Source organism: Vigna unguiculata, chromosome 9 (assembly GCF_004118075.2).
Source record: "Vigna unguiculata cultivar IT97K-499-35 chromosome 9, ASM411807v1, whole genome shotgun sequence".
NCBI classification, from domain to species: domain Eukaryota; kingdom Viridiplantae; phylum Streptophyta; class Magnoliopsida; order Fabales; family Fabaceae; genus Vigna; species Vigna unguiculata.
The window spans coordinates 36925364-36941494 of NC_040287.1; the positions used below are offsets into that span (position 1 = coordinate 36925364).

At 33.5% G+C, this 16131-nt stretch overlaps 1 protein-coding gene across 2 annotated transcripts; it reads right to left on the reverse strand.

The window, feature by feature from the left end:
• Positions 1-8740: 8740 nt before the first annotated feature.
• On the reverse strand, positions 8741-15386 carry LOC114162946 (protein EMBRYONIC FLOWER 1). Of its 2 annotated transcripts, none has more exons than XM_028046961.1 (7): positions 15098-15386; positions 13922-14126; positions 12815-13200; positions 12630-12737; positions 11115-12472; positions 9351-11009; positions 8741-9252 (listed from the first exon to the last, which is right to left on the reverse strand). In XM_028046961.1, the coding sequence occupies exons 2-6, from the start codon at positions 14014-14016 to the stop codon at positions 9375-9377; spliced, it is 3582 nt and encodes a 1193-aa protein (XP_027902762.1). In that variant the 5' UTR covers positions 14017-14126; positions 15098-15386; the 3' UTR covers positions 8741-9252; positions 9351-9374. The 2 variants fall into 2 exon arrangements, with proteins under 2 accessions (XP_027902762.1, XP_027902764.1); XM_028046963.1 differs by having other exon boundaries at positions 15088-15386.
• Between the last annotated feature and the right edge of the window lie 745 nt (positions 15387-16131).

Consider the following 16131-nt stretch of genomic DNA (forward strand, 5'->3'; position numbering starts at 1 on the left):
TTCCTCAACCCTATTACACATACTACTCAATTACACTCATCTTAATAAATTCATATATATATATATATATATATATATATATATATATATATATATATATATATATATATATATATATATATAACAATAAAATTAATATTAGATGTCATCATTGTTTGATTGTCCATCTAGTTTAGTAATTATGACCTCTACATCGATTAGTTTTTGATTTTTTATTATCTAATAATAAGTTTTTTCCCTCTATTTTACTAAATTTATATATATATATATATATATATATATATATATATATATATATTAATTATTGATCTTTTACCCTCTTCTTAATACACTATGTCTTTAATAATAAGTAATGGATATGGATTATAGAGCGAATTTTTTTATATAAATTAATGAATTATTTTTTTAAAATATTAAAATTTAGTAATTAATATATTAAAATACAGAAATTTAATGAAACTATCCAATAAAATTTGATAAATTAATTTTAGTTTAAAATATTTTTTATACATTTTCTCCTCAAAATTTACTTACAAAAAATTTATCTAATTTATGTCATGCTGTAATTTTCCACACTTATCATTTATGTCCAATCCACCAAAATCAATATCTTACCATTTTCTAAAAACATGTATAATTTTTACTTCAACTTTTGTTTCTAAAAGCATTTATTCTTAATTTAATTTTATATAGTGTGTCCACCTATCTAATCCACCATTATCAACTTTATTATATTGAATTTACTCTTTCTTCTACCCTTTTATATTTTTTTAACTTTAAATAAAATAAAAAATATTTAATATTTAAATCTTTTGGTTGCTTTTTATCCCTTCATTAACTATATCATAGGAATATGTATGATTCCATAGCCGTTTTCTTTGACACAAAGCTATTAGTTTCGCAATAAGAATTTTTTTATATTAAAACATATTCCCAACTTACCCTAACCCACAAGCTTCTTCTTTATATCTATGATCCATGAGTTTAATCTCCACTAAATTTGCACAATTTTAAATTATTGAAAGAAAATGATTAAATTGACTCTTATCTCACTATTCAACCTTTTTCTATAGTTAGATAAACAGCTGATATATCTTTTTTTTCTCCTAAACCCTTCCATGTCTCAAGGGGTAATTTACTTGTTCCTGCCTCTTTTTTTTTTTTTGTCCTCATCCATCCTTTTCTATGTCTATTTCACCATATACTTTTCACTATATGTTACAAAATTGTAGATAAAAAAGTATCATCTTTGTCCTTCTATTATATTCAGTGTTTACCCTATCATAATCAATGCAACAAAAAAAAGTTATTATTTCGTTGAATAGTTTTTCTAAGAAAATTGTTCATCTTTAGTGGATATCTTATCCCAAATCAACATTTTTACTTTTTCATAAATATCCATTGACAAAATTATATTTTATTTTATGATTTAGCTTTAACAGTATAATTCTGAATATTTCCAAACATTTGGATTTGATTATAAACCAAATAACTAGTTTTATATGTTTCTAATTCCCTCTTAACTTATATATATATATATATATATATATATATATATATATATATATATATATATATATATATATATATATATATATATATATATATATATCACCTGTCTTTATCTTTAAAAGATTAACCTACATTATAATTTAGTGCACTTTAATTAAATCAACACCCTAAAGACATTTTTCCTTTCACTGAGCTATAACATTATCAGTCAATAAAACTTTAAAAAGATAAGTTAATTAGTGTCAAAGTGTTAATATAAACATTCAAAAATCACTTCAACTATATTATTGTTGAAGCCAAAAATATTTAATACAATGTTGGAATGATTTGAAATTCTTATAGAAGTGATCCAATCATCGTTACACGTTGTTATTATCATTAAAAAAAAAAATTCTCATTACAGTTATAATCTAAAAGTCTACCAGTCCAATACTTTCCAATTATATTAGCTTTTAAAGTAAAATTTCAGGGTGAAGAAACTAATGATATCGATCTCATTGAAAATAAATTAATGAAAGCTCGAACATGACAAATTAAACAAAGTTCTTTCATTATCTGTAAGTCGACATATTTGTTAAGTGTACTCTTATTAAATTTGTCTGTTATCAGAGGAGATTAATTATATACATGCATATATTTTAGCTAAACTATATTTATGGAAGAAACATGAAGAAATTGGTTTGATTCCATGGTTAGGGAAATCTATATAAAGAACTAGCACCATTAGACTTTATGATTTGATGAATTAGGGCTATGCATTCATTGAATTAGCTCCAACCATTCAACTAGCTACAACATAATTTCCAAATGTGAAAGAAGTAAAAATATGAACAACATGACAAACATATTCTTCTTCTTGGAAGAACCATATATATTCCTAAATAGTAATGTTACACAGCCAATACTAGCAGAAAACTTGTGTAAATGATTCTATAATTTTACCATTAAACTTTGCATGAGTAGAAGATAAGTTTTTGCAAGAACCCTGAATTTAACTTTGAGTTTCTTCTTTGGCCTAAAACTTGCCTTTAAAACTTTACCTTTTATTTATTGATGAAAATGGCCACACCAAAGAAGAAATCATTGAATATAGGACACAGCCATTATCATGCCATGCTTCCACGATAACCCCAACCATTGACTCAAAACCAGTTCCACCACATGCAATCACATAACTCCTTACACACTCTTTAAAACAAAACATTATTCACATTGTTCCTATTATAAACCAAAATTTCCCAGTGTTTTTTTTTTTTTTTTTTTGTTTTTGTTTATTAGTTTTGATGACATTTTAAGAATTGTGATAAGAAACATATATAGTAGGAGGTTACGTAGCAGTATTATTACTTGGTTGATAAAGTTGAAGAACCTGCCTCTGCTGCTTGCACCTTATTGGGAAGGTGTCAGTGTGGGGGACTTCTCATCACAGGACCACGTGGCATCTCCTTTTCTTACCCACTCAAAAATTCAATAATTCAATATGCACCAACCAAAATTTAACCACTGATTAAATTTATTACCTATTATCAACAAAAGTATTTCGAGATTCAGACATATAAATCATGATACGTTCTTTTATGTACTCAAAATTGAAAAAACAAAAATAGAAAAGTTTTACTACTGTAAGGTTTTGACTCATCTGCCAGCTCATATGCTGGGGTAAAACTGCAGTGTTCAGTGGGGCTGGCTGTTCATGCTTCCATGATCATGTGATAGGGTTCTGCATTTTGTTTCTGCTTCAAAATCTGAAAGGCATGCATGCCAACATTTATAAACTTCAACATGCACAACTTCTTTTACTTAGACCACCACCTTAAATTTCCCAACAGTTTTAGACACTGCCATTAATTAAAATCTGTGTACTTTATGTTTCTTTCTGGTCCAAGATTTTTTTTTTTTCAGAATATTTAACATAACACAACTTCAATTTACTTGGCTTTTGAAAAAGAACAAGGTGAGATTAAACTGAGATAATTATTAAAAGTTCATCAACTTTCGGGGAGAGTTGTTACAGTTTCCTCATAAATCAACCAACTGCAGTTGTTGCAGTGGCTGAAAACAAATTAAAACAAGCATATAAATTTCTGGACGCAGTGGTTTTCATGAAGCTGAGAGTTAAATAGTTGTTTAAAAATTACAGCGATAGAATTCAAAAGATGCGAATTCTGAACACGATCCGTACAACGTTGGGTACTTGTAGGTTTTCACCTAACTGTTTAGATGCCGAATTTTATCCCCAAAAAAGAAAAGTTACGACAGAAGAACATTAATGTTCCCGATTCGTACGTATACGATACGAATACGAGAGTGAATACGTGGCTATGGTTTTCAGAGTTCAAAGGAGGGAATATAATACGTACGGAGATTGTAGCCATTTTCCTCGAAGCATCTGGGAAAAAGCCCTATTCAGACTTCTTCAATACTCTCTCACAAAAAGGAGAGGAAGGGAAAAAATTTTGAGGGTAAATTATTAAGATCCATTTTTTCTTTCTTTGATTCCAAAGTATTGCTTGGTCCATCCCAGAAAGAAACCATAGGTGGCAGTTTATAATTCGTTTCAGTGGAAATTTGAAACGACGGAGTTTATTGAAGGAAGGGAATAATTGAAAATGAGAGAAAAACAAAAACAAAAACTGAGTGTGTTCGACATTTTAATGTTGTTTTAAATAAAAACCAACGGTTTGAATATTCATAAAGAAACAAATAAGTTGAGATTATAAGCACTCTGTGGTTTCTGGGAACTCTAAATGATTTTAATATTATTACTCATCCATATATTCATCATTCCACTGTAACGTGAAAACCCAGTATTTTAAACTTGCCTTGAGTACCCATTCTTCCAAAACTCACCCATGAATATATATATATATATATATATATATATATATATATATATATATATATATATATATATATATATATATCTGTGTGTGTGTGTGTGTGAATCCATAAGCAGAACCAATTGTATGACTTTTAGCAGTTCCAAGAGTCACTAATGGACAACAGTAACTTTGGATAATAGATAAACCATAAAAAAAAGTAAAAAAAATTATATATGATGTGAAAGGATGAGAAAAAAAGTGGTAAATCTTAAAATTGTATTTAGAGTAGATAAGTGTTGATCATTATTCAAATTTTTATCTAGATTTTCACTTATCTCAACCGCTTCAATGCACGTCTAAGAGGCCAGAAAATATTAATTTTGATAAATCCTTATTAAGAACATTTTGATGCAAATATGCGGAATCAATAATCGTGTTTGTATTCTGGCTCAAATCTACCTGCGATTACTATTTTTTCTTACTAGTAAAACAGGCAGATATTCACAATAACCATGATCAGAATTTTTCTAAAGTTTAATGAATCGTGTACTTTAACCTACATCGATATTAGCTTTAGATCATAATCGATCCCTCTAATTTCACTGCTCAGATTGATAAAATTGTGTACACATATATAGACCATTTTAAATCGAAAAATTTGCAGACACATAATAACTTTTTCATGCATTTTATCTACATGCTCTAATTTTTCTTCTGTACAATCCCAGGAGCATGCAAACGCAGAGAAAATATCTGATTCATAGAGCAAGTAAAAGAACCTTGTAAAAGGTAAATACACACATAGCACTTTCACTTTGTAGGTTGAAGAATCATGGCCTATTCTGGCTATCACACAGTGGGTTCTTTATAAATCATGCAAGCCTCATCTTCATCATACCTCATTTCAACAAGAATTTGTACGGTATATATATGTGTATATATATACACACACTCACGCAAGAAGCAAAGGATTATATAGTTCTTCTCTGAGAATGCAGTGATGTATAATCTTCCATGATGTGACAAGAAAAGACCTAAAGCCTGAAATGTTCTTTTTATGTGCTTACTTGATGATTCTGGTGATTGAATTCAACTGTACCTGTTAACTCCAAGATCTGTGCATGTATGCGAGAGTTGCATATTTCAATATAGATGTAACATTATTTCTTGGGGATGATGCAGCAAACATATCCTACAGTTGAATTAATCAGGTTAGTTAATTATTGAATCCAAACAAGAAATAGATCCTGATAATAATTTGATTCATAATGGTGTGAGTGGGAATCAGAAAAAGGGTGATGAGTGTGATATAGAGTCTATAAGGGCTATGTATATGAACTACTTGTAGTTGTACCAAAAGGCAGACACTGATGTTGTTATCTCATAAATGGAGGGAGTTACATGTTTGATATTTCTTCATCCAAGTCTTGTCAATAAGGTAGCTAGCTAGAGTATGTAGCTATTTACTTTCTTCAGTAAAATGATGCCTTTTATGGTACAAAGCTTTTCTTTTGTCTTTCATCCTTCATCTTTCTTAATTAATCTCCTCAACAATGAAGAGAAGAAACAACCACAATTTTTTCATGGCTTGCTATTGATATTGCTTCTGTGTACCAGGAATTTCTATGAAGAAACTGATACTACTACTTACAACTGAAAAGTGGGGATTTTCTGCTAAGTATTATTATGCATGAAAATCTTAAAAGCATTTGCATGATCAACATCATGGCTTTACGCTTAAGATAAAGAAAAGTTTCCTCTTCTGGTTGCATAAATATGCACGTCCATTATAATCTATCCCAGTTTCAAAATGAAATTGCCCTATTCGTTTTTTAATTCAAAAAAACAATAAGTAATACTTGTTTTCATTAGTATCTCATTTTCTACCATTTTATGTATTTAACAGTTGGATTCTACCTGCAAAGAAGCACATGGCGTGGATAAATGTCTGTTCCGGCAATAACTATTTTTACACTGTTCTTTACAATATTCTATCGTCATTTTTACTATTATAAGATCAAGATTCATTCATTAATTCATCCCACACATACAACCTCTAATTTTATTTGTTAATTTTTAATTAATGATTTGTATGAGTAATTTAAGTAATAATTTTTGTGTTTGTATAAGAACTAAAATTAACTAGCGCATATAAACAATACCACGTTCATCTTTCTATCTGCATGTGATTTTATTTTAAATCAACGCTTCTTTATTAACGAAGCCAAACCTATATATACAGCTGTAAGATTCAAATGTATATTTTGAGTTCATGAGTTTGAGATAAATATAACACACTTTAGTTTACAGAAATAAATAAATAAATATATATATATATATATATATATATATATATTAATTATGAGATACCTAATATGCAGAAAGGAAAAAGATGACAGATTATAAAACTGACCGATCTCTTGTTGAACTAATCTGGTGAGTGTATAATTGCTTATTGTGACCCATACTAATCAAAAGAAAGGGAAAAAGAAATTATTTAGAAAAATCCAAATTGAAGGAACAGAGTCTGTCTTTGCAGTGATTGCATGTATGTGGAATGGTCTGAACCAGAAAGTTCATAACCGCGTGCTAATTTTGTGCTACTTATTATACCTGATAGGGTTATTTATAAAGGAGTCATTAACATAATAATCCTTCTTTACTAAGCATGGAATGAGTGTATTGTGTGTAATTTAATGCAAAATTTAAATTTTATATTTGTCTTAATTTTTCATAGCAAAGTCATTGTTGGTCTCATTTTTTATCCCGAAAACCTGCTGGTCTCTTTTACTTGTTTTATTTCTTACCAACAATTTTGTTTAATTAGGTGCTGCATTCGTAAACACTAATGAATAACAGATAATATTCCCGACAACAAAATATTATATAATGTTATTAAATAATTATGTGTGACATTTAAATGTCAGCTATTTAAACACTTAAATGTCTGTAAGCTATTTACTATTTTATTTTTTAAGATTATTATTATTTCTTACCATGAATATTCTCGTCAAGCTCTTTCTTTTTAAATATATTTATTGGAAAAAGTAAATATATAACCATCTATATATAAAGAGAATTGTGGAATCAGGTGAATGTAATAACTAAAGATAAAAAATAATATAATGTTTACGAAGGATATATTCTTATGAGACAACTTACGAAAATATTGTATATACAACATTATCAAGAAGCAAGCACATGCAATAGTTGAGGGGTTATATTTAAAAAGAAGAAGAAGAAAGAATGAAAGTATTCAAAAAAATCATTCATAAAGGTAGATGTTTTCAAGAAGGAGAGTGGCCAAATTAAAGTAACACTTAAGAAATGCTGATCATTGAACTCTTATTTATTCTTTTAATGTAGAGAGGATCCTCACTCAGTGTAATTAAAGCAAATTCTAAAAAGGTATACAACTCCACTCTTAAGGTTGACAATATGTTTTTATTTAGTTTAATTATCAAATTTTATGTTACATAATATAGTTTTTATATATATACACACACATACAAATGATATGATGATTTTTTGTAGTATGAAGCTGATCTAATGTAAAGGGCTAAAAAATAATATATCCAATAGTTAAATTGTAAGAGAAGACTATGTCATAAATTTCACATATTTTAAAGACTAGATTATACGCGCTAAATTTCATAGTCAAACCAATATAAATTGTTTATTTTTCTCCTTTTTTATTTCATTCTTTGGTCTATCTCCTTCAATCGTTCCTGTATTTTCGGGTTCAAACTTTAATCATGTTAAGACTACTTAATCTTTAGATGTTCTTATTTGTCTTTATTCACCAGAGCTTAGCTAAGTAACTTAATAATTCTCCTCTCCACAGTGGTTCCCGGAAATCACACAATCCAAAGTAGAAAGACAAAGTAATGCATGTGTGTTTTTCTCCGATGCTTAACCATCTACACAGTGAATTCTTCCTTACTTAATTATGCACACATTGTAATAAAAAGAAAGCGCAAAGGGAAATTTACGACAAAAACTCGTAAGCTAACCATTATCAAGAATTTATTTTGTATTGTTATTATACAATATATAGTTTATTTACAGATTATGGGTATATTGCAACATAAAAAACTTTTAGAATATTTTAGTGTGAGCTCTTAAACAATGATATATTGAAATTACATTTAAATATCCAAACCAATGACAATTTCATCTATTCATCAATCATTAATTTATATTATTATAATATTACAGTAAAATTGTTTTAATTTTTCTTTTGTGATTTCCATAAGAGCAATGTTCTTCGTAAAGAAAGGCGGATCCCATTAGTGATATAATTTAAAAAATGCGTGTACATATACGACTACTTTTCCCTCTCCTTGCTAGTTCCTACCACCTTCACATGTTATTGCCAAATCAATGTTAAATGAACGAGATAAATCTTACTAAAGGGACAACATACGAACTTCATAAATATGCACCCAAAGAGATAGGAATGGGTACAAACGAGGGATATAAAATGTCAATATCTAAATTTATGTTTGAGGGAAGAAACTCACATCTTAGCCACAAACTATATCTATCTCCTTGGTTTTGCCACTTGTATGAATTGTAACCACACTATCATAGTAAGTCTATATGAGGCTAATGAGAGACTTCCCAGTACACTTTTATGACACAAACTGATACTTTAAGGAGATATCGCTACGCTTCCCCCATAGATTTTACGACACAAACATGATAAACGAACATATTTTTTGCTCACATTAATACTAATTACAACAGGTTCATTAAATAGATGTGTCTGTTTTATGTATCTCTCGGCTTTTGAAGTGGCATCCAATCAACCCCCTCCCCGAGTCAGCAAATCTCAGTATCCAAGTCAAAAGTCTGCTTCTACGCAGAGAATGAAAATCATTTTCTATCCTCAGATTGCATGTAAAGATTTCACCAGCTGAAATATTTAAGACAGGAAAAATAAGGTGTATCAAAGACAAGCAGTATCATAAAGTCATAGCATTTAATGAAACTCAGGAGATTCTGAAAAACTACCAGATCATGGAATAAGGAATGGTTTCAATGTTTTGCATGTTCTTTCATTTTAGTTCCCTTCAAATTCCTCTGCTGCTTGTATCCATATGGAATGGGAAAGCGAAGCCTGTTTCTGGGAATACTCTTCTCAAATTTCAGATCTTCTCCTCTGATCATATAGATATTCCCTGTTTCTGGTATGGTTAGATCAGCTGGGTTCCTGTTGACCATGCATGTGTTTCCAGAGATGATTTTACATGGCACTGGGGTTTCATGATTACCATTAACGTCCAATTTGCGCTGCATTGATGTTTCTGTTTCATTATGAGGCCAGCTAATTTGCTTGCCAATTTTATTCTGCAGGGTAGAGATGGAGTTCTTCAACTTTTCTTTCTTTCCAGACTTGGTTGGATTTTGACCATTGAAACCAGTAGCTCTTGCTAATTTCTTGTCATGCGGGGTCGATGATGATGCACCGAAGGTTGGAGGGCCAACAAAACAGCCATGCTTATCTGATAAGAAACTTCTGCTGCAATAATCAGAAGATGGCCTTTTCACGGTACCAGGGAGCTTAGACGTACCAATCTCCAACTTAGTATTGCAGTCGGAAGGATAAGAGGGCCTTTTAAGCATTTGAGTACTGACACCAACATCAAAAGCTGTTCGGGACTGCATGCCAGCATCCATAAGGCTGAGTAAATGCATGGCTGGTATTGTATCATTAGAATACAAATCAAGGGATCCCCTCAAATTTTGATGAGGCTCCATTCCACTATGTTTGCAAGGAAATGAATATTCTCCATTCATCCTGCTGAAGGTTTCAGAACCTGTATTCCTACTAAGCTTTTCTAGTCCAGCAGCATTCAGATTCATGTAGTTAAGATCAGTATCCCTCTTCGTGTTTTGCTTATGAAATGCACCAGATTGGAGAGAAGTTATGTTCATGTTACAACTAGGATGCTGAGAAGAAACAACCCTTTTGGGTAAATCGTATCCTGGGGAAACATGATTTGAAGTCAAGGATGCCCAGATGCGAGAAGCTTCATCATCCTGATGTAAGATATTCTTGTGTAAGCTACATCCCCCAGGGGCTTGAAAAGTCGCATTAGGGGATCCACGTTCTTCAAAACTCCCATTCAACCTGCAATTTTGAGAACTACCAAGCTGACTAGAACCAATGGCTGAAAACTGTAATCCACCTGATGGCTTTTTTTGGGACTGGGAAACGTCGAGCCCAAAGGGGGGTTGAGGTGGGCAGAGATTATTCATACTCAAATTGTTTCCATCAAATGGGGTAAAGTAATGAACAGGCTTTCTTTTGCTAGGCTTCACATTCTCTCCTCTTGTGATCATGCTGTTTTTCTTATGTTTTCCCTGAGGTTTCTCCTTTTGGCCATCTTTCAACAAGCTCATCTCCCCTTTTTTGTGTACAGTGGAGCCACCTGCAATCTGTCTTTTCCTTCCAAGAGAGGGTTTTTCTAACGTCGAGCTTCTATTTTCTACATCAGGAAGACACCTTTCATACTGATTCTTCGCCAAGAGTTCCACAATTTCCATGGGTATATCATCTAGCATTCCTTGCTCGGACACCTCCAGTGTTTGTTCACTGTACCTTTTCACAAAACCTAGTTGGTCCACAGCTTCGATAGTTTGTTGTGCGTTTCTTGAACTGTTAATTTCCTGAAAAAATAAATAATTCACTGAAAGTTTAAACTAAAAGAAGCCAAAATGGTTCACAAGTGAAAAAAATAAAAAGCCATTGCAAGGGGATTTCTGGGAACTTACTTCGCAATGAACTGCTTTTCCTGAAAGAGCATTGGTTGGGTTCTTGGAAGGAATGCTTTGCCCTCCAAAGACATTAGTGTCACTGTCTTTCCACTTAAGCTGTGGTACTTTGGAGGTTCCATCTTGAAAAGGCATTGAGAAAGGTAGACGACTTTCAATCTGATGGATACACTTTTTGTTGTAAACATGTGCATCCACCAAATAATTGTTTAGAGAAAGATGAAGTCCCTCTTCCAGTCCTTTTCTATTTATCAACCCTTGGCCAGAAGGAATTTGAATTGTTAAAGGCATAGTAGACCTGACCTTTTCCCCTGAATATGCATTGGAATCTTGTACAAGCATGTTATTTTTTTGCCAGGATAAAGAATCCAGCTCCACGTCAGTTTGCAGCATTTTCCCCTTTACTTTGGACAAATTGAATTCGTTTTCCATTCTTAGGGAGTGGGTAGGAAAATTATCCGTGGCTTTGCCTGTGAATGCAGGAGGAGCTAATCTAGAAGAATTAGTTTTAGATGCATATGCCTTTTCGGTAGTATCCGTGGTTTCTTCATTTTCTCTGTGCTGTCCTACTGGTTGCTCAGAAATCAAGCAATTATCTGCACCTTGAATCTTTTTGTTTTTCTTCTTACTGATTATGCGGCTTCTTTCACTTTCAGTCTTATTCCAGCGGCCCTTTGTGGCATCTTGTAAACATATTCCCTTGGATACATCTTTGAAATTGGATCTAGCATCCAAAAGAGTATCAGTTGCTTTTATAACTCCCTGTGAGTTCTGAACTTCATTTTCAACCCTCTGAAAACCCATGTTTGTAGGTCTTCGTGCCTCATCCAGAGGAAACTTCCTTTTTCGAATCGGACCTGTGCTTGTCAAAGGCAAACCTCCTTCAATATCCCCCTTTCCAGGCAAAATTGATTGTGCCTGTGAAGCTGCAGAGGCATGGGAAGTACCAAGGGATACAGATTCTTTTATTGAGTTTTGCTCAGTCTTCAATTCACCATTGTCACTTAATAAGTCAGACATCAAGCGCACCTTCCGAGGCCTCCTACGAGATAAACCAGTGGACTTTTCTGAATGATGATCCTGAAAATCATTTTCAACTGTATTGTCTATACTCCCTACAGGTGCAGTATCATTACAAGCTACTAATTCAAGAGGAGGTCCACTTGGGTGATCGTCTGTATTGTTCACCTCCTCCATTACTGTTGCTCCTTTCCTAAAAACTGTGCAAGCTTTTATTACATCATTCTGGGATTGATTAGCTGCAGGTATTCCTCCATTACACATCTCAGAAGAGCTCCTCTCCGTGCATTTCAGATTGCTAGAAAGCCCGGGAAAAGAAACTTCATTACTTTCACAGTCTGTATCAGAGAAAAAACAACTTTTCTGTGAATTACAGTCTTAGTACCCAAGAACATACTAAGATTATAAACAGAAATCTATCACTTATGTAATACAAAAGAATAAAAGCAGTGCAGCTTGACTTGATTGTTTTATCTCCCAGTCTGCTGAGCCTACCTTTCTTAGCAGCGTGCACTTCTGGTGGTGTGAGGTCTGACAAATTTTTTGGTGATGGAACACTTGTCACTTGGTGATTGAGATTATCCTCCAAGCCACTGTCAAGGTCTGGGGTACACACAGAAAATCAAATTACATACCGAAAAGATGATAAAAAATACATATAGAACTGATATTTAAATTACCAATTATTTTGCTAGGTACAACTCCAGCTTTCCTGCCTTTCTCATTACTATTTGGCAAGTAATCATTGATGCAGCTCAGGGCAGTATTAAGATCAATTTCTCTTCTCTCAACAGCATCAGGCACAGGATCTTCCTGAATACCAGACTTGAGAGCTTCATTGTTGCAATTGCTACCAGATCTGCATTCAGTACTGCAACAATTCAAGTCTGTCTGATCGTCTTTCAGGCTGTCTTTGCCAGCAATTTCTATTGCAGAGTTTTGGCAACGCCTACATCTATATTTTGGTGCATCTAATGGTAGAAACGACGGTTGTTTGTCAGACTCGTGTACTGGAAATGGCCAACATATTTTCCAGTCTTTTCTGCGAATTTCAGACACAAATCCACTGCACTAACAATAAAGTAAGTGTTAAGGATCCTGAAAGGGAACCAAGAGAAAGATTATTCATTCTAGATTTAAGATATCATTTAATTTCAGTTTTCTTCTTTGGTTGATGAAAGAGTTCAATAACTTAGTTCCTTTGCGTTTGTTCATGTTGCAGTCCAAATCAGAATTGGAGTTTATCTTAATAATTTGCACAAAAAGATTTGCATTTAAGATTAACATAGGTTACTGAGATAAAATTTTGATTTTGATTGACGAACAATACCAAAAGCACCTACTTACATTTATGTTTTGAACATCGATACATATATCCTTAAATTCACTATAGAAAACTAACACTTATTGAAATAATTCTGTAAATCCAAAACTTTCCGTAGGTGTGCATTCACCACCCATTTGATTCTTAACGAGATCTAATTGCCATGCATTAATCAACGGGCTTTGAACTTTAAACTGCCAATAGTTACAAACAACTTGACAGTGCTACTAATTGCAATCATCTATATGACACTGCTACTGTACTATGGTGACACATACATTAGGAATTTAGGATCTCGTCTAATAAGAACAAGAAGTTGTAAACTGTTGACATGAATTACAAGATACTATGCACTAAGTGGATGGCAGACATAAGCTGTATAACACAAATTTGCTTCCCTCTCCTCCATCTCTTGACAAAATTAGTAGGATAGTAAGAATATGTAGCATCAAGGCCAACATACCGTATCGAGAAATGTTCACATTTGCCTGCATCCCTCTTGCGAGTAGACTCGGCAAGATCTATGGAGATCGAGTCAATGTGAATATACGACCCCATAAACTCAGTGACAATATTTAAAAGCACCTTGAAAATGATTTTCCACAGCTATGCATGCACATCCTCAAAGTACAAGCAAGCAGCTAGAATCTCAGATTAAACGATGTTTCCTGCCAACACAACTTAAACTTATAAAACTTGAAACGGAAACAAAGGATCAAACAATTAAGTCAATAGACATCGTCAATTAAACGACAGTAACACTAGAACTTCAAGAAAAAACTAAAAAACGCTGCTTAATCAAGCTTTGTATAAAATTAGGGTTTATCCAAATCAGCTAACAAATGAAACGGAAAACGAAGGCAAACAAGGGCAAAGTCCACGAAAAAGTTATATACAACCAACCACGACCTCATACACAACGATTAATCACATAAAATAACAACCTCCAACATTATGAAAGTTCCTAAACCCTAGTTTTCCACTCGACAAACCAACCACAAAGATGCTCGAAGTCAACAATTGAACATTTGAAACGCAACGACAAAGAAAAGAAGCCATCCCGCCCATACAATCCCTTCACAGACTAAAACATTCACACACCAAACAGTACCAAGCATCTCGCTAGGGCTTTTCAAAATCAAAGGCCAAACTGGTAATCTCGCAGCTAAAATACTGACTCGGTGTATGAATTAATGCGATGTTAGAAAAAAATGCCCATCATAAACGCATGCAAGGAGCTGAAACCAAACGACGAACCGAAGCGCAACAATCCACAAAAGCCTAAATCCTAGGGTTCACCGACCAACACAAATCACCTCTTGTCGAGAGATAAACGAAAATTAGCGCGGCAAGAATTAACGAGCAACAAAAACGAGAGAGAGAAAAAAATTATAAAAAAAAGCGTGAAATGGCAGCAATAAAGCGAGACGAAGGAAAAAAAAAAAAAAGAAACGCAAAGCAAAGCAAAAGCTGAAGTGGACACACCATAAACAGTACAGTGACCTTAATATCTAAAACAAATCAAAACACGCTCAAGAGCATCCAAGAACCGGTCCCCGATCAACACGGAATCAATCACCGAGTTGAAAACCGGGGTCGAAAAGGAATAATCTGGAGACGAAGGCCCACCCGAACTCACCTGCGGAGCACCACAGACGATCCCTCCCACCTCCTCGCCGATTCGAAACGGCTCCGCGACGAAACCGCACCAAAGGACAGCGCATTCAACGGCTGAGCTACCTGGAGGAGCTCGGAGCTCCGATTCCCTACCGTACGAGCATAATTTGACTGAGAAGGACTCAGAAACCCTAGAGAGAGAGGGCTTTCGATTCTTTCGGATGAGAGAGAGTGTGCGGTAGTAAGAGAGAGAGTGAGTGAGAGAGAGAATTTTTATCTTCTTGTCCTTGGAAGAAGGTGTGTTTGTTTTGTATATTAAAAAAACCCGTAGCGAGTCATGTTTATGTAGGATCCATATGCATAGAAATTGTAGATGTAGAGAGAGAGTGTTAGGAGAGAGACAGCTCCATCCAATAATAAATGACCACGTGGCGCGAATGTGCGGCTCTTATCGCTAACCATTTATAATGGGGTTTGTGGACGGCGAGGAAACCCTAGGCTGAAGGTGAAAAAAAAAAGCGGGTACAGTACTCGCGCGTGTGCCTCACGCTCTTCCTTTTTCAGCGTTTTCATTTATTAATTTGTGCCTGTCGTGTCATCCAAGGTTAAAAGTGCTGCTCATGCCCTTTGCACATTAAACGCTTCTCATTGGTGCGTGCTCTGCACCGTGCCTACGAGAGACTGGATTTGGGTGCGGACTCGGACAATATTTGAAACCCTAAGTTTTTGTTTTTTTATTTGTTTTTTTTTTATTTAATAAATACGGAGCGTTTATGTTTTAACCCTAAACATTTTGCAGCAGACACATCTCCACCCTGTCCCAAACCAGTAATGGTGTTGGTAGATGTAACGTTAGAGTTTGGCTTTTTGATTAAAAGAATGACACTCTCAACTTACGTATTCAAATACGAAGAAGAAATTCGAAATTTCGGCATTTACTATATACAATTTATAATGGGTACACGATGTTGTCCATAAATCATAAATACATAGTGACACGTTTCAAACTCATTTATAAAAATTAACTATGACGTGAGGTTTCTTTTCAATGAAAAT

Bases quoted from the DNA above. Each gene is read 5' to 3' on its own strand.
- LOC114162946 (XM_028046961.1), bottom strand. From the start codon at position 14,016: ATGGGGTCGTATATTCACATTGACTCGATCTCCATAGATCTTGCCGAG. The intron at 12,473-12,629 runs GTAGGCTCAGCA...TCTCTGATACAG, and splicing joins AGTGCACGCTGCTAAGAAAG to ACTGTGAAAGTAATGAAGTT. The intron at 11,010-11,114 runs GTAAGTTCCCAG...TTATTTTTTCAG, and splicing joins GAAAAGCAGTTCATTGCGAA to GAAATTAACAGTTCAAGAAA.